The sequence below is a fragment of the Triticum aestivum genome, chromosome 3B, assembly GCF_018294505.1.
Source record: "Triticum aestivum cultivar Chinese Spring chromosome 3B, IWGSC CS RefSeq v2.1, whole genome shotgun sequence".
NCBI classification, from domain to species: domain Eukaryota; kingdom Viridiplantae; phylum Streptophyta; class Magnoliopsida; order Poales; family Poaceae; genus Triticum; species Triticum aestivum.
The window spans coordinates 772,794,690-772,820,745 of NC_057801.1; the positions used below are offsets into that span (position 1 = coordinate 772,794,690).

The window sequence follows — 26,056 nt, forward strand, 5'->3', positions numbered from 1 at the left end:
TTATACTCCGTTAGCGTTTTTAGGGGATCGGCTAGGTCCGCTGTAAAGGAGTAAACCAAAAAACTTACTCCCTTATGGCCGTTTTGGGGATCGGTTATAAATGCCCTTAGGAGGAGCGATCCTCTCATCTACTCCATGCTTGGTGCTTCGGCAGGTTGCTCAAACGCCTGTTAGGTTGCAACCGTCGGCCAGAGAACCAGCAGCGGCCTCCGGTATTTCCCCTCTCTTCGAATCTTCAGGTTATTTCCAATCTGACGATTTGTTATGTCCCCCCATCATCTATGCTTGCTTCAGTTTATTTCCAATCTGACGATTTGTAATTTCAACATTGCAATAACGTTTCTAAACATTGTGTGCCGACTACTCATTGTGTGCCTATATGTTGATCTTCTCATGTATTAGGCCATTTGATCATCTAATAATTTCCTTGTTAGTCTAGAATTCTTTTATTGTTGTGGTATTTAGATCATCAGAGCTTGCGTACGTGTGTTGGCAGCAATCATACTAATTACCTAGTTTCAAAATTCAATGGTTCCAATGAAGATGAGAATTGGTGAGATATTAACCTTTATATGCTTCCTATATATGAAGCTACAAATATTTCTGAAGTGTAGATAGTTTTTGCTACCAATGCATCTTGCGTCTTATTTTACAATTTAGTTATTGTTTTCGTTATCACCATTGGACACATGGCATGCTCCCATATGATTATGCATATGTTTCTTCGTTTTAGGTAGTTTGATTCCGTAGTTCTAGCCTTCTAGGTTCCAAATTTTGGTCTTAATTTGTATGCACGGTTCTATTGTATTGTTTGCATTCTATTTATCAGTACTGCAGCATACACATAGTGCCATTGTTGTTTCCTACCTTCGATACTTATGCATTATGCCTACATGCATGTGGGCAATACTTGGCGGCCTCCGCGTATAGGGCGCAGTTCCTAGGGACGGTCCTTCCTCCCATGGACAAAATGGTTTGGAAGGTTTGGGCACCCCCAAAGTCAAAATTTTTGCTTGGTTGGCCCTTCAAGACAGAGTTTGGACGGCGGATAGATTGGCAAAGCGTGGGTGGCCAAATTGCGATCTCTGCCCTCTTTGCAGCATGGTGCAAGAGTGTGGAGCTCACCTCTTCTACAAGTGCAACTACACCCGACGTCTTTGGTCTTTGGTCATTGAGAAATTCCTCATGCACGGGCTTGACACTTCCGCTGGGCCCCTGTTCGACTCGGTGGACGAGTGGTGAGCTAGCACCTGCGCCGATGGTACGCTGAACCACCAAGCCAAGGCCTCCCTCACTATGCTCGTCTCATGGACAATTTGGAACGAGTGTAACGCAAGAGTGTTTAAGCATAAGAGTGCTCCACCGCCAATCTTGCTCTCCTCCATCTCTACGGAGGCCAACCTTTGGGTCATTGCCGGCGCAAAGAAGGTAGGGTCTTTTATTTCACGCGAGTAATCCGCATGCCATGCTTGTTGGGTGTCTTGTTACAAACTATTTTCTATCTTAATTAATGGATGAGGCAAAGCTTTTGCCTCCGTTTCAAAAAAAATGCTTCAAGCAGCCTTCTTATGGCTTCGGGGCCTATCTATGCCGACGAGACATGTATATATGGAGGAAACTAGTGCATGCACCAAGAAACAAGGCAACACCTGGATCTACCTCGCAATGAAGACGACCGCTCGCTAGATAAAGGGAAGCGAGTCCAGAATCTTGAGGGAGTATACAATATTAACTTAGGAAGCACTGGACTATTTGTGACTTGAAAAGGCAAATTTGTTGTATGAACCTGAAAGTACTATTAGGGAACATAAATATATTTATTTTAGGAAGCACTGTACAATGGATAAGAAACATGTTATATGAACGGACGAAGCATGGAGAAATCTTATGCTTCGTTGGAAGCAAATTATTTTTGCGGTGGAAACACTTTTCTTGTGCATGGAAGCAAACATTTCTTGTGTTGGAAACATAAGAAAAACTGCATGTGTTGTGATACTGATCCCAAATTTTTGCATCTACATCTACATCTTTGATCAAGGATGCTAATGTGATACTGACCCTTCACAGTTCACAAATCACATGTGTTGTGATTTCAAGTGTTTTTTGGGTACAGAGATTTGATGCTTCATATATATCCAATACGTGCTTCATCACCAGGGAGCAGGAGGATCACCAGGGAGAAGCATTTAAAAAAAAAAATTGCATGAAGTGACTTCCACCAACGTGAAGTGTTTCATTGACACTGAAAAATGTTTCCATTACAGAACATAAAATAGGTGTCCATTGGTTGAAACAATGTTTGCATAGACGACAACCGATGCTTGTGTGGCATGTGGTCGACATAGATTGTTTTCCTCTCATGAGAAAAGGCATCCCAATTGTCCACTAGAATTTAGGGATCTATTTCCTAAACGAAAGGATGTGTTTGGTTCTCACAAATAATGCTTCCATCACATGGGTGCCTGAATCAGGTAATCGAACGTGGTTTAAGGAAGCATGCAACTAGCCTAGGAAGCAACGTTCAGGGAGGCATGCATCACATGGATGGCCTGCTACTAGGAAGCAACGTTCAGGGAGGAAGTATCGGATGGAGAGAAAGTAACCCGAGCGCGGTAGAGCACATGGGTTGCGGAAGCAGTTAAGAAGCACTCAATTAGCGGCTATCGCTAATCTCATGCAGGACTAAACTAGTACTAAATCGGACGACTTCCTGCTTCTGATCCGACGGCCTACGACTAGTTGACTAGTGAGATAGAATGTGAACTACCAGTAGTTTGATGCCCCCAATAAATAAGTTCTTTTAGACATTGCCGAAAAAGGTTTTCCCCGATTTGTATTCCAAGCACCAACACCGATTACATAGCATACGCTGGGGCGAGCAGCACAACAAGCCAAAGAAAAAGAAGAAGAAACAATGCCAACATCGGCAGCTCGACAAAGCGCGGATGACCCACTACTGTTGTGCCCTTCGAAATCTACCCACCACAATCCCAGGCTCCGATCCTCCGCGTACCAAGCAGCACCTCCAGGAAGGAATGCGACGCTGATGACACTGCTGCCCGGACGTGTCCTAGGGTTTCCCCCGGCACGCGGAGGGTAGAGGGGAATGAAGACCACCGACACCCTCCAGGGAGGAATGGTGGCACCCGTAGGCGTCACCGTATCGTAACCGGAAGACCCGGCAAGGATTTCTCCCAATTCCACACCCCACTGCCCAATCGGATCGGAGCTAACCAGCCAGCTCGCCGCCCACCAACATGCGCCACCGCGGTCGCAACACCACCCACGCCGCCTCACTGCGATCACTACCACGAGGCCAAAAGAACGAGGAGAGGAGGCGTTGGTTGACGGGAGCAGCAGCACCATAGCCGCGCGGGAGGGAACCACCTCCTCCGCCGTCATGCAGGAGGCTCGTGCCTCCGGCACCGTCGTGGACGCCGTCTGGACGTAGCAGCAGGGCATACCAGGCCACCCCTGGCCCGGCCATGCCCGAATCGGGCCCGCTAAGCCCCGTCGGCCACGCTGCAGCAGGGCGGCACCAGCACCGCCAGCCCCCAACGCCCATCGCCGCTCCCCTGCCTCCTGGAAACCACTCCGCCAACCCGCCCCGCCGTCGGCCCGCCCAGACCCAGATGGGGCACGAAGGGCCTAGATCTGGGCCGAGCGGGCGCCGCCAGGCCACGCTGCCGCGCCTCCCCGCCGCCAACGGCGACGCCGCAGTCCAGCGGATCTCCCGCGCCGTGCCAGGGAGCCCTGCCGCCACGCCGGACCGCCGCCGCCTAGGGAGCACCCCCCGGCGCCCTCCGCCCGAGAGTAACCGAGAGGGGAATGGCCGAGAGCCGCCGCCACCAGCGTCGCTCGGGCCAGGCCTGGCGGCGAACGCCGGCGACGGCGGCAGGGAGGGGGGAGTGAGGGAGAGCTGGCGGAGGAGGAACTGGGGCGCGGCTGGTCGCCCGCGGGGGTGACGCGGTCGCGTAATGGGTATTCTTTACGAACCTCTTTTAGACATTCAATAAAATGCAAAATTCATTTGGACATTGAAGACCATACTTCATATGTTGACCTTTGTTTTTTTTGTTCACTTAAAATACACCATTAAATGATCCATGTCAGCATTTGGCATTTTTAGATCTGTTCGCTACATTTAAGTCATGATTTTAAATTGTACTAAATGCATGAAAAAATAGAAAACAATTGAGTTAAAAATTCATATCTGTGTTCTCATGTCCATATTTAGTCCTTATCAAAGAATGAAAATGAATTCCAAACATGAGGGTGCCCGGAGACGACCCCGGACATTAAGTTTTTTTTTAGTTATGAAAAATGCAAACGAAGTCAGAAAAGAATGAAACTTTCATGATGCCAATGTATCACACCTAGAGGCTAAGGTAAATGTTTGAGAAAGTTCTCAAAAGTTGTGTCACACATTACTTACAAAGCAGACAATCTTCAAGGAAAGATCATGGTTTTGAGATGGAACATGTCATCTTTGAAGGCAGAGCGGCTGCTGCTTTATCCGCTGGCCTTGAATTTTCTGCATGGCAGTGCACGGCTTAGCTCTCGGTGTATGTATCAATTCTTGAGTTCGTTGTTGACACGTTTTGTACCTCTACGTGCCGGTTGCATCATTTCACTTTCGGGAGCGTTCCCTCTATGTAGAGAGGAGATATAGAGGAGAGACGAATACACACACATGTGAAGTTCATTTGTACTGAGCTGTTTCTCCGGCGACCCCATCTCAATGACTGCGTGCAAAACCGTCCGAGAGTGCATGTCGTGCTCCTTGAGAGCCTGATTTTGCCCGTGTTTGTGTGAGTCAAACTGTTGAAAAAATAGGGTAGAACCCGTGGTCTAACAAGAGTTGCCTTTCCGTACTGTTGTCGTGAAGAGAAGTTTGACAGGAGAAAGAAATTCAAAAACCGGCGAAGTTCATTTGTACTGAGTTGTTTCTCCAGCGACCCCATCGAGTGAATTGCAGAAAACCACCACATTGACGCATAGGTTTGCAGAAAGCACTCTTTTACGAATTTAGGCCAGAAACCACTAATTTTTTGTCTAATCTTTTGCAAAAAACATTGATTGGACTATTTGGACATTTTAACCGCAATTATGACATGTGGGGCCCGCATTTGATGATGTGGCAAACTGGGCTTTTTCTAAAGAACCCTTCCTAAAAAAAAAGGATATCTCCCTTCCCTTCCCGATCCAATCGGGATTCAGGCCCCCGCCGTTGTTCCCACAAGCCACCGCCGCCGGGGCCTAGGCCAAGATGCTCGCCGCCTCCTTCCTACGATGTGGCGGCTCTATCCTCGCGCCTGCCATGGCCACAACCTAGTCCAGGTCGACCCCGCAAAAAAAACCTACTCCAGGTCGAGGCCGGCGGCCACGGCCGAGCCGCACGGGTCGGCCGGCGCCCTGCTCCTGGAAGCATGGGTGGGGGCTAGCGGCGGCTTTGGCCTCGGAATCACCACTCAGAATGCTCGTGGCCTCCTCCTTCAGGCATGGCGGCAGTGTAACAGCTAGTGCACGGATCGGCTGCGACCTCCCTGCAGCGACGGCGGCATCGGAGCAAGCAATAGCGGCGAGGAGCAGCACAAGCGCAAGTAGCGGCGCGGCCGCACGCAACACGAGCACGAGCAGCGGCGGCGGCGGGCAGCACCGGAGCCAAGAAGAGCAAGCAGCGGCACACATCACCGAAGCAAGCAACGACACGCCGGCGAGCCGAACGGGCGCAAGCAGCAGCAACAGCGCACAACACGGGCACAGCCAGGCAGTAACCCTCGTCATTGAGCTATGCCGCCACCGGGCACCGGCGTGGGCGACAGCGCACGAGCGCGAGATGGCCGGCGGCAGAGTTCGGCTGAGCTGGTGTGGCAAGGGCCCAATTGCATTTTTCTGTTCAAATTGAAGGGTGCCTTTGTAAAAATACTAGGGACCCCACATGTCATAATCGCGGTTAAAATGTCTAAATAGACCGATCAGCGTTTTTTTTCAAAAGATTAGACAGAAAATCAGTGTTTTCTGACTCAAATTCGTAAAAGAGTGTTTTCTGCAAACCGTCTGCAGAACCTGATTTTTGCCTGTGTTTGCGTGAGTCTAACTGCTGGAAAAAAAAAGGGCACGACCCGTGGTCTAATAAGAGTTGTCTTTCCGTACTGTTGTCCTGAAGAGAAGTTTGACAGCAGAAAGAAAAAAAAAGAAAGAAAAAACGACCAAAGTGGGAGTCGAACCCACGACCTTCTGATCCGAAGTCAGACGCGCTAATCCACTGCGCTATGCGGTCACTGTGCTGCTAAAGCATTAACACGGTACTGGACTTCTATTCAGCGAGATAGCTGGTTTATCATGTTCAGAATAAGGACGTACACACAAAGATGGTCGCGCAAGGCCGGAACCAATGATCTCCAGGAGCTAGTAATAATTGTAAACCGTGCAACAGATAAATGCAATAAAATATTAACAGATTTCAGGGGGCGCAGAACAATACCATTCTGGTTAGAACCAGAAACACAGACAATCACCATTCACTGTGGTAGATGCAATAGAAAACTGAATTATAAGAATGCTTCATTGACAAGTCTGGAACTACGATGCAACATGCAAGTAATTAAATTTGAAAAGTTGTACCCCAAGGTGTTCTACAAGGCAGCAAAGAGAAAAGTCAGCGTCTTCTCATTGTCAGCTACAACAAAGGGGTGCAAACAGGAAACACACTAAAAGTTGACTATTAAGAAGACCACTTATCAAGCGGTCAAATCAATTCTCCAGTAAAGCAAGTGGTGATATGAGGCATAAAGATTGCTAAATATCAAGTACAGAGAAGACCATAAGGCGGATGGGCAAATATTTCAGGAGCAAAGTAAAACGACTTGGTAACTGTAGCATCAACACAGCCAGTAGCCCCTTCAGCCTGAAAGGTTATCGAAACAAGAATCCCATTGTTAGATTGTGGAGCAAAATGAAGCATTCTCAGGACGTTTGCATTCTGAGCCGTCGGATTGGCCGTCCAAACAAATCCTGGCCGTTGGATTCTTGATGGACCGATCGTCGCTGTTGGCTCAAAACTGATGTTACAACCAATTAATAGTGTTGCTTCTTTCTTACTTCTGGTTTATTTTCTTATCTCGCTGATTGGTGTGCCGTGCCCTGGGTGGTCCACCACTGTCAGTGACTCTGGAGCCCTGTGCGACCGGTGTAGGTACGAATGGGAGAGGGGTCATGCCACCGCCTGTAAAATTGGGTGGCCGCCAGGGGCAATTTCGTCACTCCATGTTATTGCCCTCGCGTGGCGCTTCGTGTGTGGCTGGTCCATGCGTAAAGGCGATAGAGTGATTGGATCGAACGAACCCTAGCCGACAACATCGTTCCTCTGCCTTCCCTCTCTCTGGGCCGAGCAACCACCTCTCTGCTCCTCCGCACGGGATCCTACTACCGATGCTCGAGTCTTGGCGAGCAGCCGACGACCGTGGATAAGAAGATCCAGCGTGAGCCGCTGCCGATGCATCTTCTCCTCCTCCAGCGCATCATCCCCCGATTTCCCGTGCTTCGCCTCCGCCCCGCTCCCTTTCCTGGCGGCGCTCCCTACCGCCTCCGTCACGACGTCTTCTCCTCCCCATCGTCAATGGAAGGAGAAAGGAGAAAGTGATGGAACAGGCCTGGGGCAGCAACCTCACGAAATGATATCGGCAGCAAAAATAAGATCAGAGCGTCAAATATAGAAGACACGAAGGAGGAAGGCCGCGGCTGCTTGACAAGCGAGGACAAGTCAATCTGATCTTCATGCTATGTCTATCTCCGTTTGCTTAGATCATATCAATCCGGTCTCCACACTATGTCTACCTCCGGTAATTTCTTTCATCTTTAATGTAAATAGGTAGTGGTTGAGATCCAACAGCTGCAGTTTTTTAAGATATTAAATCAAGGGCCGGATGTTTCTGATTAACATGAGAATTTCTAGCTTATTTCCCTATTTTTGAACCGTAATTTTCTTTTAGTATATATTCCCTCTGTTCCTAAATAGTTGTCTTTCTAGAGATTTCAACAACTGACTACATACGGAGCAAAATGAGTGAATATACGCTCTAAAACATGTCTATATACATCCGTATGTTATAGTCCATTTGAGATGGCTAGAAAGACAATTATTTAGGAACGGAGGGAGTAATAGATATACGCTCCAAACACTTGACTATGTTTTAGTGGAGTAGACATGCGGAACAACACAAAGAACACGTGGGAGCCAGCCACCAGGGATGGAGCTGGCTCCTCTAACTTGCCTCTTGCTAAGTTAGAAGCCTAACAACGGGTCGCTTTCTTTCTTCCAGGAGAAGAAAGAAATGCGATCTCGCCTCCTGCCGCCAGGGCATCTTCCTCCGTCGCCGTCCTCCGACGGCTTCCCTCCGCTGATGACCTTGGTCATCGGTGGTGAGGGGGATCGCCGGATCCACGCGTGTGGATTGTTTTAGGCATTATTTTTTTAGAATTTTGGGTTGTTCATTGTCATGACTTCGGCAGTGGCAATGGCGGCGCGGACTAATAAATCTTTAGATCCTTCCCCAACGAGGCGATCCGCTTTTGGGGTGGATTTGGAACCAGACTGTTCAAGCAAGGATGGTGCTGCGGCGGGGGATCCTCATGGTGGACCTGTGTCCTCGGGCTTCGCCGTTGCGTCGGCGTTTACTCCAGTGCCGGCATGGAGCTTGGGAGGTAGTCCAGGAGCGGATGCAGATTGTAGTCTGCATCGACGGCGTCGGGAAGATGGTGGATATGGGTTCGTGGTTCGTGGCAGGCAGGTATGGTTTCCTCCTCCAACATCTTAGTTGGGCGGGGGTGTCAGATCTGGAGTTCGACGGCGTGTCCAGAGTGTTGCCCCGGTCTGATTCGTTCAATGACAATTGACGAGGATACAGACCTGTGGTAGGGTCATAGGCCTGATCTATACGTCATACCCAAGGTCACTACCCTGGAAGATAAAAATACCAAGAGACAACAGGAGAGCCCTGGTCGAATGTGTCGAGTGCAATCCACTCGACGACCACATCACTCGACGGTCCTCCTCCCTACCGTCACTCGACCATATGAAGAGTCACTCGACCTAGCGAAAGACCGGGAGTCAGAAGATCGCGCAACGGCCAGACATGCACTCCTTAGCCTTTATAAGCATTAAGATGTTTAAGGCTGGCGTTACCAGTAACGCCCCTTACTTTATGTACATTAAGCCCCTTGTAATGGAGGCGGGCAAGGGTCCTGGCGCACTCTATATAAGCCACCCTCCTCCTCTTGCACAAGGGTTCGCACCCCCTATAATACAACACACATAATCCAATCGACCGCCTTCGGGTACCGATACGTAGGGCTATTACTTCCTCCGAGAAGGGCCTGAACTCGTAAACCTCTTGTGTACATCTTCGCCATAGCTAAGATCTTGCCTCTCCATACCTACCCTCCTTTCTACTGTCAGCCTTAGGACCACGACAGTTGGCGCCCACCTTGGGGCAGGTGTCTTAGCGACTTGTTGGTGAAGTTGCAAGTTTTACCGATCATCATCATCATGGTTTCCGGCGGCGGATTGGCTGAGGGCCACAAGATCCGTCTCGGCGCGCTCGTTTTCGTCGCCGATGACTCCGCGTGGCTTCAAGAAGCTCCCCTGGACACTGAGGCGCTCCCTGTCCGAGGGGCCACGCACTTCCGTGCGTGCGTTCGCGGCGTCCTTCTCCGGCAGCCGTCGACTCAGTATCAGTCGGCTTCGATGGTGTTTTCCCTCTCTGCTATTCGCCGCCGCAAGCGGTCTGGTCGATCGCGGCTTCAGCGGTGGGTGAAACACGCGGTGGCTCGCCATTCGACCACCCATCAAGTCGCGACAATCGAGCCCAACGAAACTCTCCACGGCCTGTTCGATTTGTCGACTGGCTCCACGGAGACCGCATCCGAATGCGATAGCAGCGATCCTGCGGTCGAAGTCTTGATGGTCGATGGGCCTCACAGCCCGCCCAGTTTCCGCCACGAGGGCGGCGGGGACGGAGGCGGCGATCCGTTGCGCGTCCATGAGGAATACCGACCCGAGCCCCTCTCTTCACAGCAGAGGGAAGAACTTCGTCACCGCAACATGGATGCACTCCACACGCCCATTGTTGGAGAGACCCCCGAGGCTCGGGCCTTGGAGGAGGTACGCTTGGCTAATTTGGCTGAGCGCACTCGACTGGATAACCTCCAGCGGGCTCTCGACGAGCGCGCTTAGGAGAGGATCCATGAGTCCAGTCGACGACAGCTTTTTCCGCCTCCACCTAAGGTATACCGCAGTCCGATTCAGAATCTCAAAGCCGCGGCCCGAACAGCAGAGTTGATCCAACCTTCCCAGTCAGAAGCTGGCAGAGGGTTGATGCAGATCCGGGCCCTGCTCAGGGTAGCAGGAGAGCAGAATACATCAGTATCTCAGTCGCGGGATAGGATTCACAGCAGATCCGTTGCAGCGGACACGATTCAGTCGTCTCACAGCCGAAGATCGCCTCCACAGCATGAAGGCCGTGGGCAGTACGATCATCCACTCGACCATGACAATCGTTGTCGAGGACCCACGCCTCCTCCGAGGAGTGCGTCGTATGTGCCTCGGCGGAAGAACGACATGCGCCGTCACAGTGGCGAGCGCAGAGCTTCAGTTGATCCAAGAGAGCCGGGCTTCGACGTGAGGTCTATCCTCGTTCAAGGCCTGGTCGACCAGAACAAAGCACACAGAGAAGACCCTGGCAGAGATCGTCCAAGTGGCAGCAGAGTGCATGTTTCCGGTCACGAGTGTTTTAGCAGAGCCATCAGGGCAGCGGTGATTCCTCCCAACTTCAGGTTGGCGTCCGGGGTTAGTAAGTTCACAGGCGAATCCAAGCCTGAAACTTGGCTTCAAGATTACCGAGTGGTTGTGCAGATTGGATGCGGTAACGATGAGATAGCGATGAAGCATCTCCCTGTTATGTTGGAAGGGTCGGCCCGAGCATGGTTGACCCAGTTGACTCCGGGCCGTATTCACAGTTGGGAGGAGCTATCTCGGGTGTTCGTAAGAACTTTTGAGGGCACATGCAAGCGACCAGCAGGGTTGCCCGAGTTGCAGCATTGTGTGCAGAAGCCGAATGAGACTTTGAGGGAATTCATTCAGAGATGGACTACTTTGCATCACACCGTTGAAAATGTTTCAGAGCATCAGGCAGTGTGCGCTTTCAAGGAAGGCGTCAAATACAGAGAGTTGGTCTTGAAATTCGGTCGGACTGTGGATATGACTCTGACTCGGATAATGGAGATAGCCACCCGGTACGCTAACGGAGAAGAGGAGGATCGACTCTGTAGCGGGAAGAGCAAACCAGTCGGCCAAGAGGCCGGTGGGGGTAACTCCAGTCGGAAACAGAAGTGTAAGGCCGAACCAGCAGCACCCGGGGAGATTGCGGCAGTGAGTCTAGGAAAGTTTAAGGGAAAACCTAAGGGCCCTGGCCCCCTAAAAAGGTCAAAGATCAAGCAGGAAATGATGTGTTGGATTTGCCATGCCACATCCACACGAAGAAGGATGAAGAAGGTAATCTGATTTACCCGAAGCATACCACTCGACAATGTCAACTCCTAATCCAGCAGTTTTGAGTTCATATTCACCCGACGGATCCCAATGCTGCACCGACTCATATATCAACAACGCTCGACAGCAAATAGGAAGAAGCACTCGTTCAGTTCCTCTGTGAGAACAGGGATATCTTTGCATGTAAACCTTCTGACATGCCAGGTGTGCCCAGGGGACTGGCCGAGCACCATTTGCGTGTCGACCCCAAAGTAAAGCCCGTCAAAGAGCACCTTCGGCGGTCCGCCGTACAGAAGAGGAAAGCAATTGGCGAAGAAGTGGCTCGACTGTTGGAAGTAGAGTTCATCCTTGAAATCTACCACTCCCAGTGGTTAGCCAATGTAGTCATGGTTCCTAAGAAGGATGATTCACTTCGTATGTTTATTTATTTCAAGCATATCAATTGGGCTTGCCCGAAAGATCACTTCCCTCTCCCTCGCATCGATCAGATTGTTGACTCGACTACGAGGTGCGAGCGCTTGTCTTTCTTGGATGCATATTCCGGATATCATCAGATCCGATTGTATGGTGGCGATGAAATAAAAACAGCCTTCATCACCACATTCGGGTGCTTTTGCTATGTCACCATGCCTTTCGGTTTGAAAAATGCCGGAGCCACATTCATGAGAATGATTCAGAAGTGCCTGCTCACTCAAATCAGTCGGAATGTGGAAGCATACATGGATGACATTGTGGTCAAGTCTCGCAAAGGTTCCGACCTATTGACCGACCTTGCAGAAACCTTTGCCAACCTGAGGAGATACGATATCAAGCTTAATCCGTAAAAATGCACATTCGGAGTTCCAGGAGGAAAGTTACTCTGTTTTCTCGTTTCCGAACGAGGGATCGATGCTAATCCAAAAAAAGTTGATACCATCATCCGAATGAAACGCCCCATGCGAGTGCATGATGTTCAGAAGCTGACTGATTGTTTGGCCACCCTGAGTCGATTCATTTATCGTCTCGGTGAAAAGGCCTTGCCCCTTTACCGACTGATGAAGAAATCTGATAAGTTCGAGTGGACTGAAGAAGCTGATGCAGTGTTTACAGAGCTCAAAACCCTGCTTTCCACCCAGCCGGTGCTCGCTGCGCCAATCAGCAAAGAGCCTTTACTGCTTTATATTACAACCACTGGACAAGGTGTCAGCACAGTACTCAAGGTCGAGCGAGAGGAAGAAGGAAAAGCTTACAAGGTTCAACGCCCAGTCTATTATCTCTCTGAAGTTTTGACTCCATCCAAGCAACGATACCCACATTATCAAAAGCTTGTCTATGGAATATACATGACCATGAAGAAGGTTGCGCATTATTTCTCTAACCACTCCATTACAGTCATCAGCGACACGCCACTATCTGAAATTTTGAATAACGGAGACGCAACCGGTCGAGTGGCAAAATGGGCGATTGAACTCCTTCCATTAGATATCAAGTTTGAGGCAAAGAAGGCTTTCAAGTCCCAAGCAATTGCAGATTTCCTTGCCGAGTGGATTGAGCAACAATTGCCGACTCAAGTTCACTCGGAGCATTGGAGTATGTTCTTTGATGGCTCCAAGATGCTGAATGGTTCAGGCGCTGGAGTAGTATTGGTATCCCCCCGCGGAGACAAGCTTAGTTATGTTCTCCAGATTCATTTTGATTCCTCCAATAAAGAAGCCAAATATGAAGCACTTTTATACGGGTTGCGTATGGCAATTTCACTCGGCGTCGGTCGCCTTATGGTCTACGACGACTCAGATTTGGTGGTTAATCAGGTGATGAAGAAATGGGATGTTAGGAGCCCAGCCATGACTGGTTACTGCAATGCAGTGAGAAAGCTGGAAAAGAAGTTTGAAGGTTTGGAGCTTCACCACATACCCTAACTGAAAAATCAAGCCGCAGATGAGTTGGCAAAGATAGGATCGAAGAGAGAGGCCATTCCCCGAAATGTGTTTTTGGAACATATTCATTCACCTTCAGTTCAGGAAGATCCTTTCACCGAAGAATCACCACAACCCAAGAGTGCCACGGATCCGACTGAAGTCGAAATCCCAGTCGTGGTCGACTTAGTCATGGAGGTTTTGGTCATCACTCCCAACTGGACAGTACCATATGTTGCATGCATTCTTAGGAAGGAACTCCCAGAGGATGAAGAAGAGGCTCGATAGATCGTTCGACGGTCTAAAGCCTTCACTGTGATAAAATGACAGTTGTTCAGAGAGAGTGTAACTGGGGTCTGCCAGAAGTGCATCATGCCAGAAGAAGGCCGAATGATCCTCAATGATATTCACTCGGGGACCTGTGGTCACCATGCGTCCTCTCGGACCATCGTGGCCAAAGCATACCGAGCCGGGTTTTACTAGCCGCGCGCCAATGAGATGGCAAAGGAAATAGTGGACAAGTGTGAAGGTTGTCAGTTTTATTCCAACATGTCCCACAAACCTGCATCAGCTCTGAAGACTATTCCACTCGTCTAGCATTTTGCTGTTTGGGGATTGGACATGGTTGGACCTCTGAGGACCGGCAGGAGCGGATTTACCCACGTGCTGGTAGCAGTCGACAAGTTTACCAAGTGAATCGAAGCCAAGCCCATTAAAAACCTTGAAGCAAGTACTGCTGTGAGCTTCATCAGAGAGTTGATATTCAGATATGGCGTACCGCACAACATCATCACTGATAACAGATCAAACTTCAACTCTGATGAGTTCAAAGCTTTTTGTGCTTCCCAAGGCACGAGGGTCGATTACGCTTCGGTCGCCCATCCCCAGTTGAATGGGCAGGCTGAGCGAGCGAATGGATTGATTCTCAAAGGACTGAAGCCCCGGTTAATGCGTGACCTCAAGCACGCGGCAGGAGCTTGGGTCGACAAGCTCCCATCAGTGCTTTGGAGGCTGAGGACCACCCCCAATCGGTCGACTGGACGGACTCCATTCTTTTTAGTCTACGGAGCCGAAGCCGTTTTGCCGAGTGATTTGCTCCACAACGCTCCCCGAGTCAAACTCTTCTCAGAAGAAGAAGCAAAGCAAGCTCGACAAGATGCAGTCGACCTCCTGGAGGAAGATAGAGAGATGGCCTTGATCCGATCGACCATTTATTAGCAAGACTTGCGTCGATTCCATGCCATGAACGTAAGGGGTCGTGAATTCCAGGAAGGGGACTTGGTCCTCCGAGTGGATCAGCAGAAGCCACACAAGCTCGCCCCGCTTGGGAAGGCCCTTTCGTGTTTACCAAGGTGCTCCACAACGGGGCATACCGTCTCTTCAACGTCGAGCACAACAAAGATGAACCACGCGTCTGGAATGCGGAACTGCTCCGCCCTTTTTACTCTTAAGTATTTAGACTGATGTAATAAGACGTACCTCTTAGTTTGATTATCAAAAGACATAATTTTACAGTCTTCCGAATGATTGTTGTTTATTTCTTTTGTATGTGTTGCCTTAGCTGCGAATCTGTTTCTCCTAAGATGAAGTTATAAAAATCCTACCGAGTGGTGAGTCTGCCTCCCACTCGGGGACTTAGCTGCAGCCCAGTGCTCGCCTAAATTTGAAAAATCCTACCGAGTGGGAGAGTGGTGAGTCTGCCTCCCACTCGGGGGCTTAGCTGTGGCCCAGTGCTAGTCTAAGTTTGAAAAATCCTACCGAGTGGTGAGTCTGCCTCCCACTCGGGGGCTTAGCTGCAGCCCAGTGCTCGCCTAAGTTAGAAAAAATCCTACCGAGTGCTGAGTCTGTCTCTCACTCGGAGGATTAGCTGCAGTCCAGTACTCGCCTAAGTAATAAAAATTCCTCCCAAACGGCAACCCCCCGGGGGTTGCACCGTCAAGAAGAAGGATGAGATTGTGGTGAGCAGCACTCACCTAAGTTTGAAAAATCCTACCGAGCGATGAGCGACCCTCCCACTCGGGGGCTTAGCTGCAGCCCAGCGCTGGCCTAAGTTCGAAAAATCCTACCGAGTGGTGAGCGACCCTCCCACTCGGGGGCTTAGCTGCAGGCCAGTGCTCGCCTAAGTTTGAAAAATCCTACCGAGTGGTGAGCGACCCTCCCACTCGGAGGCTTAGCTGCAGCCCAGTGCTCGCCTAAGTTTGAAAAATCCTACCGAGTGGTGAGCGACCCTCCCACTCGGGGGCTTAGCTGCAGCCCAGCGCTCGCCTAAGTTTGTAAAATCCTACCGAGTGGCGAGCAACCCTCCCGCTCGGAGGCTTAGCTGCAGCCGAGTGCTCGCCTAAGTTTGAAAAATCCTACCGAGTGGTGAGCGACCCTCCCACTCGGGGGCTTAGCTGCAGCCCAACGCTCGCCTAAGTTTGTAAAATCATATCGAGTGGCGAGCGACCCTCCCGCTCGGAGGCTTAGCTGCAGTCGAGTGCTTGCCTAAGTTTGAAAAATCCTATCGAGTGGTGAGCGACCCTCCCACTCGGGGGCTTAGCTGCAGCCCAGCGCTCGCCTAAGTTTGTAAAATCCTACCGAGTGGCGAGCGACCCTCCCGCTCAGAGGCTTAGCTGCAGCCCAGTGCTCACCTAAGTTTGAAAAATCATATCGAGTAGTGAGTGAGGCCGCTGGTTGCCCACACCCCCCCACCCGGGGGCTGCACCGTCAAGAAGAAGGACGAGATTGTGTGCACCCAACGATTGGCCCCTTGCTGATGACAGGAACGTCAAGACCATTGCTGAGTACCTCGCTGATGAGCTGATCAGTGCTACCAAGGGATCGTCAACAGGTCGACTGCTGACCCATCTTCAACACCTGCATCAAGTGATGACAAAACCGATCCAAGTGAAGAGCAGACTTCACTGGAAGATAAACCCAACATATTCAAAGATAAATCCAGAGTTCCCTAACCGCAGATTAAAAGTACTCGGGCACCAGACCTGGAGGAGTTTAATGGTTACAAAAGCACTCGGCATCCCGAGGCAAATAAAGGTGAGGCATAATGTTTTTTCAATCACTCGGCGGGAGAAGGACTGGCCGGATCACAGAAGCTGTCAAGATCGATGCTGTCGGCAATGCGAGTGGCTGCCTCGAGGAAGGTGTCCATGAAGACTTGGAAAGAGTGCTTCTTAGTATTCGCAACCTTGAGGGCCGCCAGCTTCTCTTCTTTAGCCTCCTTGCAGTGCACGCGAACCAAGGACAAGGTGACGTCAGCGCCACACCGGGTAGAAGACTTCTTCCACTCTTGCACTCGGTCAGGGATTTGGTTGAGTCGAGTCATCAGCGACTCGAGACTTTGAGGAAGTTCTGCCTGAGGCCAGAGTTCGGCGTCCACTCGGGCCATCGCGGCCTTCAGCCGAGCCAGATAGTCGACAACACCGTCCAAGCGTGATTCCAGTCGAAGCAAGTTCATCGCAACTTCATCTTTCATGGGACAGTTGATAGGGTCGAGACCTGACAGAGTTCTGTTCCATCACAACAAACAATGAGTCGACAGTATTGCAAATCTCAGTCGACGATAGCTATCTAACTGAACAGTCATACCTTCAAGCTTCAAGACAAGCTTCGCCGCAAGTTGTTCCAAATGAGACTCTAGCTTGCCCGTCTTGGTCCTGAGACCATCAACTTTAGCGGTCAAGTTCTCCTTGTCCTTCCTCAGTTTCTCGACTTCACGATTGGCGTCCGAGACGGCCGTCTTTAATTTCGCATTCTCATCCTCCAACTTGCCGATTGAAGCTAGCTTCTGGTCCGCAAGTGTCGTCTTCTGGTCTGCAAGTGTCCTCTTTTTGAGCAGCAGCCAGGTCCTGGTCCTTCTTCTCCAACGCCTCCTTCATTCTCTCTAAAGAAACAACACTCTTCAGACGAGCCTGAAGTTGGCGATTTTCACTACGCACATCTGCTTATGTGAAGTCACTAGGTTCAAAGAGACTGAATGAAAAGCAGCGAAAAGTCTACTAAGCAGACGAAACGGTCGAATGGTTACCTCCCATGATAGCCGTCTCTTCTTGAGCAGTCTTGAGATTCTTCTTAGCAAGTTCAAGGTCAAGTTCAACGCTGATATGCTTCTTCCTTAACTCGGAAAGACGAGCTCCAAGATCACAAGACCTCTATAGTCAGCAAAAGTGCCATGTCAGTCGACAAGAAATAAAAGACAATCGACGGAGAGAAGCTATTCTAAGACTAATGTCGAATCAAATATCCAACAAGTAGTCTCGGGGACTACACCCAGTGGGTGCACTTAGCATGCCCCCACTGGTTCAGAACAATACTCAGCAGGGTCTGCCCAGCGTGAGTTCAAAAAAAATAGATACATTCTAAGACCTCAGTCGACTACCAGCAGTCGACCGTGGTCTCGGGGACTACACCCAGTGGGTGCACTTAGCGTGCCCCCACTGGTTCAGATCAATACTCAGCAGGGTCTGCCCAGCGTGAGTTCAGAAAGTCTACTAAGATTCTACTCAAGTCGAGTGCAATGGAAATTTTTCAAAGCTCTAAGCAAAGAAACACCCCAGTGGGTGATCAGATACAAGATAACATTCGAAAGTTCAGTCGGAGTCTTGCTGACCTGAACATTGGCCTGAAGGGCAGTACTGGCGTTGTAAGCCACTTGGCTGGGCTCGTGCACCACCTTCACTTGCTTCATGACAAGGTTCACCTGGTGCAGAGCTTCCCTAGCAGCACTCGGCGAGTCATCCGGAGTCTGATACGCAGCAAAAAGTGATGGCTGCAGAGCAGCCGAGGTATTCGCTGGGTCGGAGGCGTGGAGCTGCATTGGGGCAGCATGAGTCGGTGTGGTCGAGCCCACCGGACGATCAGTCGTCAGCGGGCTGGCGAATGTGACGCTGGTCCGAACATGCTCTCCAGAGCGTTCGACCACCACCTCGAGCGCCGTCGTCGATGAGGAATCTGAACCTCAAGCCTCCTCTTGCCAGCACTCCCACTCCTCCTCTTCCTCTCCTGTAGAGGCACTTCTTCTTCGTCATCAGGGAGCACAACAACTTCTTGCAGAACTACAGAAAAGGAGAAAATGTCAGAAACTCTATCCATTGACAGTCTACACGATTCAACGAAGCTTGGCCGATCAGACTTACCAACTCGTGAGGTGGCTTCTTTGTCTCCTGGCGCCTTGTCAATGTCCATGTCAGTGGCAGCAGAGGTGGGGCTGGAAAGACACATGAGTTAGTGGGTCAGAACAAGAAAGTCTTCAGTCGACTTACAAAAATAAAAGCAGGATACTCACCCCGAAGCGACAGGGACGTCCATCTTGATTCGTGGCAGTGTCTTCTGGGCCTTGGGAGGAGAAACTTTAGGCTGCTTGGCCACCTTCTCCGTCGGCTCCGGAGTCGACGTCCGAGTGCGTTTCTGGGTAGTGGCACTCGGGGCCACACTTTTCCCACGCCCGCCAGACGGATCATGTTGCTGTTTGGATCGACGTTCAGAGCGCGGCAGCGAGTCGACCTCTTCCTCCTCGTCTTCCTCCTCGCTCTCCTCCTCCTCCTCTTCTCCCAGGGACTCCCACTCACCACTCTCCTCCGCACTATCCTCCCCCTCCTGGTCCTGCGCCAAAGCCTGTTCGCCGTTGGGCATTGAATGCATCTCAGTGAATACCTGCAAAGCAAATCGATCGAAGCAAGAGTCAGACAACATCAAGTACAGTCAGAACACGAGCGGAAAATAGTCGGAATAGAGAATGTACCTTGTCGGGTGGGTTGTCATCACCGAAAGGGACGACTCGCCTGGATCCTCTAGGGTTGTCTTGGTTGCCCGTGATACCCTTCAACCACAAGGCTACGGTTTCGAGCAACACTTCTTCTGGATGGACCCTAGCGGTGTCGTCCGGTCCGGAATACAACCACATTGGGTGATCGCGGGCCTGGAGAGGCTGGATGCGCCGACTGTGGAACACTTCCAGCAAGTCCAAGCCAGTAACGCCATCATTGATGAGCTGGACCACTCAGTCTACCAACATCCTCGTTTCCATGGTCTCAGCAGCAGTAACTTTCAGTGGAGCGGGAGTCTGGACACGGTCGAATGAAAAAGGAGGAAGACCGGTCGACTGACTTGGAGCCGCAACGTCCTGGAAATAGAACTAGGACGACTGCCAACCCCTAACAGATTCAGGAAGAGTCACAGTAGGAAAAGCGCTCTTATTCCTCTTTTGGATACCTAGACCCCCGCACATCTGGATAACATGGGTTTTCGAGTCACTCGACTTCGCCTTTTTTACCGACTAGGAGCGAATGGTGAAGATGTGTTTGAAGAGACCCCAGTGCGGTCGACACCCTAAGAAGTTCTCGCACATCGACACAAATGCGGCTAGGTACGTGATGGTGTTGGGGGAAAAGTGGTGGACCTGTGCACCGAAGAAGTTCAAAAACCCACGAAAGAAAGGGTGCGGGGGGAGCGAGAAACCCCGGTCGACGTGAGTGGCAAGCAGGACACACTCACTCGGTCGAGGTTGCTGTTCCGTCTCCCCCTTCGGCAACCTCGCCGCTCCCTTGGCAATCAGCCTGGACTCCTCCAGTTCGGCCAGATCCTCCTGCCGTACCGAAGACCGGATCCAATCGCCCTATATCCAGCCCGGCGGTAGCCCCGCGCGCGATGACGATCCATGGCCCTGCTTCTTGCCCTTCGCCGCCCCCGTCGCCTTCTTAGCGTGATCTAGCGCCGCCGTCTTGTCCTTCACCATGGCGAGAGAGCAGCAGTGTCGGGAGCGGAGGCGCTGGACGCGGCAGAGAAACGGAGAAGAAAGAAGAAGAAGCAGGCGTGCACAGTGCAAGCGCCCCCGGTCCCGTCGCCTTATAAAGGGTCACTTCTGAGTGACTGGCGCGTGGGGCCGAGCAATCTCATCAAATCCTGCTACAATTGCGCGCAGCGTACGTGGCGAAAAAGGCGGCGCGGTGATCGAGGCATCGCTACTTATCCGAACCGCCAGTTTCTGCGCTCTCCAGCACGCACGCTTCCCCGAAATTTCGTATCCCGTGAAATCCGGGATTCACCGCAGACAATCGTGCCCAAGATCGCGCGCTCCAACACAACACTCAACGCATGGGGTCACTAGTTCAATCGACAGCTCTCTGAATGGATCAAGACGACCGAGTCGACACTGAAGTAGCAACGCGGGCGTTCAGTCTTGCAGGAAACACTCGCGAAGGCACAAAGCTCAGAATAGGTCCAACTTTATCCTACTTTCCACTCGCACCTTAATCCATTCGGGGCCTACTGACAAGGATACAGATCTAGGGTAGGATCATAGGCCTAACCTATACGTCCTACCCAAGGTCACTACCCTGGAAGATAAAAAGACCAAGAGACAACAGGCACTACTAGGGAAAAGCCTAGCAGCATCGCGGGTTTTGGGTGTATCAGTAGCGCGGGTGCCCGCGCTATTGATATGGCGCCACAACTAACTTGTAGCAGTAGCGCGTGTTGACACACGCTACTGCTATACATGGTTAGCTGTAGCGTGCGTTGCAAACAGCGCTACTGCTAATTAGCTGTAGCGGGTCTTATACCCCGCGCTACTGCTATTACTTTCAAAAACAAAAAAAATCTCGATCCCGTGCGTGCTGTCAATTGCAGCAATGGTAAGATCTAGCGATGATTGGCGTCGCCGGAGGCATGAACGGACAATGAAAGACCAGATCCAGCAGTGGCTGTTGGAGAGGGCCTGTTTCTATGGCAGAGCCAGGCCGCGGCGTGGGGCTTCTCTTCCCGACCATGCCAGATAACTCCGGGTCATCCATGGCGACGACCTGCACAGGCATGGACATGGGAGGGTGAGTCAAACCAGAGGGAGAGAGAGAAAAGGAAAACCGAGGGAGAGAGGAAGGTGATGTAGGGAGCAGCGGAGCTAGTCACCGGTGGCGAGGTGCTCCGGTGTGGTGGCGCGGGGCGGCGGCCTCCTAGACGTCGGTGGAAGACCGGCGAGCTCCTAGACGCCGGTGGTGCGAGGCGGCGGCCTCTTTCGGCGCCATGGAGGAGGATGGGTGCATGGGCAAGAGGTCCATGTGAGAGCGTATGGAAAGTGACAAGAGGGATTTGGGGGAGGAGATGGGGATTCGGCCGAGGATATGGCGACTTCACCTACCTCGTACTTAGTAGTAGCGAGGGGTATAAAACCGCGCTACTACTATCAACTTAGTAGTAGCGCGGGTTTATACCCCTTGCTACTACTATGGCATGTGTCGGTGGGCACGGTAGAGACCGCTTAGTAGTAGCGAGGGTTAAAAACCCGTGCTACTGCTAATTAGCAGTAGCGCTTCTTTTTGTGCCGCGCTGCTGCTAAGATTTTGTGTATAAGGTTTTCCCTAGTAGTGAGGAGAGCCCTGGTCGAATGCGTCGAGTGCAATCCACTCGACGACCACATCACTCGACGGTTCTCCTCCCTACCGTCACTCGACCATATGAAGAGTCACTCGACCTAGCGAAAGACCGGGAGTCGGAAGATCACGCAACGGCCAGACACTCACTCCTTAGCCTTTATAAGCATTAAGAGTGTTTAAGGCTGGCGTTACCAGTAACGCCCCTTACTTTATGTACATTAAGCCCCTTATAATGGAGGCGGGCAGGGGTCCTGGCACTCTATATAAGCCATCCTTCTCCTCTTGCACAAGGGTCGCACCCCCTGTAATACAACACACATAATCCAATCGACCGCCTCCGGTCACCGAGACGTAGGGCTATTACTTCCTTTGAGAAGGGCCTGAACTCGTAAACCTCGTGTGTACATCTTCGGCATAGCTAAGATCTTGCCTCTCCATACCTATCCCCCTTTCTACTGTCAGCCCTAGGACCACGACAGCAATGGCTTCGCCTTTATTGGCGAGCCACCTTGGAGGTCCGCAAAGCTGCATATCAGCGACGGAGCCGCGTCGAGCTCGGGTGTGGAGGTGATCCGTCATTTTCTTCTTTGGTGGCTGCTATGGTGGTGCCAGAGGCAAGTGACGGGCGTTGGTGTCAAACTCAGACGATTCTTCCGTCTTGTTTGTAATTTTACTTCTTGGCTAGTGTTTCTGTGTGCAAAGGCTAGCGTTCTGCTGTCTTTTTAGTTTTGTCAGGTCGGTACTCGGTATGTACGTGGTTTGCATTATAATCCTTATGATATAAATGAGACATATATTATCATGAAAAAACGCAGAGAACACGTGTGAGGATGACGTGTACACTTCGTAAACGACGTAAAGTTTCCTAGTCGGCGGCCTTCTCGCGCTGGTCGCTGCACGAGAGAAGTGCTAGTCAATTTCTGCAGGCCCTGCTTTTGCTCGGCTGCCGCACATCGGAAGCGACGATAGAGCGAGAGTGTGGCGGTTACAAGAGAACGAACAATCTGGTGGGTAGTGGGCTCCAAACGCACGTGCATGCGAGTATACTTTTCTTGAGCTGGTCGACGCGTAGGGTCAAGCATGGTTTGTCTACGCACATTGCATGCATATCTTGCGGTGTGCAGAGATCGTACTTGCTCGCTCGGTAGAACCCAACCCACTATATAAATGAGACGCACACGCGTCGATCCAGACATCCAGTTCCACTCTGACAAACAAGAGTATTCCACTGCCCATCTGTGCAAGCAAAGATGGCACGACTGCTCCTCCTCGTCCTGGCCACCTCACTCGTTGCGCTGGCGTCGTGCCAACGTCTTCCGGTGCTCGCACCGGTCACCAAGGACCCCGCCACCTCCCTCTACACAATCCCCTTCCACCAGGGCGCCAGCCTCGTCCTTGACATCGCCGGCCCGCTCGTTTGGTCCACGTGCCAGCGCGGCGATCTGCCGACAGACATCCCGTGCAGTAGCCCCACCTGCCTCCTTGCCAACGCCTACCCGGCCCCGGGCTGCCCCGCGTCCAGCTGCGGCAGCGACAGGCACCACAAGCCGTGCAAGGCGTACCCATACAACCCGGTCACCGGCGCCTGCGCCGCCGGGAGCCTCGCCCGCACGACGCTCGTAGCCAGCACCACCAACGGGAATTACCCGGTGAGCGAGGTGAACGTCCGGGTCCTGGCGGCGTGCGCGCCGAGGAAGCTCCTGGCGTCGCTGCCCCGGGGCTCCACTGGCGTGGCCGGGCTCGGGGGCTCCGGCCTGGCGCTGCCGGCTCAGGTGGCGTCCACCCAGAAGGTCGACAACAAGTTCCTCCTCTGCCTCCCCAGCGGCGGCCCTGGCGTGGCCATCTTCGGCGGCGGCCCGCTCCCGTGGCCGCAATTGACGCGATCGATGCCGTACACGCCGCTCGTCACCAAGGGCGGCAGCCCCGCGCACTACATCTCCGTCAAGGCCATCCAAGTGGAGGACACCCGCGTCTCCGTCTCAGAGCGCGCGCTCGTGATGCTCAGCACGAGGCTGCCCTACGCCATGCTCCGCCGGGACGTGTACCGCCCATTGGTGGACGCGTTCACCAAGGCCCTAGCGGCGCAGCCTGCCAACGGAGCGCCCGTGGCGCGCGCCGTGAAGCCTGTGGCGCCGTTCGAGCTGTGCTACGACACGAAGTCGCTGGGCAACAACCCCGGCGGGTACTGGGTGCCGAACGTCGGGCTGGCGCTCGACGGCGGGAGTGACTGGTGGATGACTGGGAAAAACTTCATGGTGGACGTCAAGCCGGGGACGGCGTGCGTTGGGTTCGTGGAGATGAAGGGGGTGGATGCCGGCGCCGGCAGGGCGCCGGCGGTGATACTCGGAGGAGCCCAGTTGGAGGAACTCGTGCTCGACTTCGACATGGAGAAGAAGCGGCTCGGGTTTCTCAGGCTGCCACACTATATGGATTGCAGCAGATTCAATTTCACTCGAAGCGCTTAGAACTGTCACTGCCTGTAATAACAAGTTTGTTTATGAGGCCTCTTTGTTTATCTACGGTATATCATTCGACCACTCCCTGTAATAATAATAAGCCTTTTTTTATCGACGGTGTATTATTCGACTACTGCATGTAATAATAAGCCTGTTCTTCTAAAAAGACATGGTGCCGAATGTCGGGCTGTTTGCGGACTGTTTTTTACGAGATGAAGCTGGTTTCTTGGTCGCGGCTTCATGCAGTGATACCTCTTTGTGGAGATGGGCTCTTACTCGTAAATGAAGTTGGGTGCAATAAAATTTGCGTCGAGTCCGACTGCATGGAGTTCATCGAAGTCATGCAAAGGGTGGTAATTCGCTAGGCCCGGCCAACCGCAATTTATGAAGAATGTTCTTTTCTTGCTAGAAATTTTACTTGTATTATGTATTGGCTAGAAACTCGGAGTTCTCTCATACAATTGTTCAGAAATCGAAAGCTCCAGGGTTTCTAGTAGATGAATTAACAGATGATGTATCAGTTTTTGCGCATGAAATATAAACCACCATGATGGCTTTTCCTCAAAAAATAAACCACCGAGCGAAAAATTGTACTCGGCAAATAGAAACTTTGTCGAGTGGTACAGTCATCAAACAAAGAACACTAGACAAAAGAAGGTTCTTTGCCGAGTGTCAGTCTCTACCGAGTGTTTTTTACAAGACACCCGGCAAACAATTAAAAAACAATAAAATGCATAGTTCATTTGGAATTTTAGATGATAAACATAAAAGAAAGAGTCAGGGTACAAGCCGATCAAGTCTGGGGAAAGAGAAGGACATAGTGGTGTTGATGAGGGGAAGGAGAAGGACATAGTGATGTTGATGGAGATGGCACCGATGGAGTGGCGACGGTGGAGATGGCACTGCACCGAAGGGTGGCATGGCACGGTGGCGAAGCCTCCTCTTCCTTCTCCTTGATCTTGGCCCTTCTTCTATGGTGGTGGTCTTGGAGCAATTCGGGAGATAGATATGGTGATATGAACGTTCGTAAGATGATGATAGTCGGCAACTAGGGTTGGAGGTGTATATATAGGAGGCCTTTTTGGGTCTAGATGAGCCAAATCCAGTCCCAATACCTCCCTTGGTGGCCAAGGAAATATCGTGGGAACAAATGAAGACCAAATAGAATCGCGTGTCCGAACATGGTCGTACGAGAAACCATCTTGTAACTCAGGACCTTCAGTAGCAGTTTAGTATTTTGGCCGTTATTTCTTTATACTAACTCTGATTCTGATGTTCCTGGGCTTGTTGGATTCATATGAATGACCCCAATGCCCTTGTGGTATTGGAGATTCAATTTGAGAACTTTGAACATGTCATATTTGACACACAAAATGACTAAGCTGGTGACTAGCAGTCCTCCGCATTGATCCAACCTTGACCTTTTCATAGTGCTTGTTCCATGGTGGCTCAAAACACCTATAGAAAAAACAGAAACAAAGGAAACTAATAAAATATAACAATAAACTACAAACAATGCAATGCTCGCAACGGAAAGAGAATAAACGGGAAATAATGCGTAATGCACAACGACAGACAACGACAGTGGGGAAATTCCTACTCGTTTTTTTTGAGGGGTAAGGCATTTATTGAAATAAAACAAACCAAGTCCACAAAACCTGAAAGTATCATCTGCACTAACTGCAGGAATTAAGCAAAAAACTCACGTCTCCTCTGCACTAGCTGCAAGAATTAACCAACACCCGGAATTTTATCTGCAACACACTGCAGAATACATTCAGGTGGCAT

At 51.3% G+C, this 26,056-nt stretch overlaps 1 protein-coding gene and 1 non-coding gene across 2 annotated transcripts; one reads left to right on the forward strand and one right to left on the reverse strand.

The window, feature by feature from the left end:
* Nucleotides 1–6,209: 6,209 nt before the first annotated feature.
* On the reverse strand, nucleotides 6,210–6,283 carry TRNAR-UCG (transfer RNA arginine (anticodon UCG)). The gene has a single exon. It is a non-coding gene; the product is annotated as a tRNA-Arg (tRNA).
* Nucleotides 6,284–23,062: 16,779 nt separating this feature from the next.
* On the forward strand, nucleotides 23,063–24,277 carry LOC123067869 (chitinase CLP). The gene has a single exon (XM_044490475.1). It carries the CDS (start codon nucleotides 23,063–23,065, stop codon nucleotides 24,275–24,277), a length of 1,215 nt encoding a protein of 404 aa, XP_044346410.1.
* Nucleotides 24,278–26,056: the final 1,779 nt, after the last annotated feature.

Excerpts from the sequence above, each read along its gene's own strand:
- LOC123067869 (XM_044490475.1), top strand. The coding sequence starts at position 23,063 with ATGGCACGACTGCTCCTCCTCGTCCTGGCCACCTCACTCGTTGCGCTG.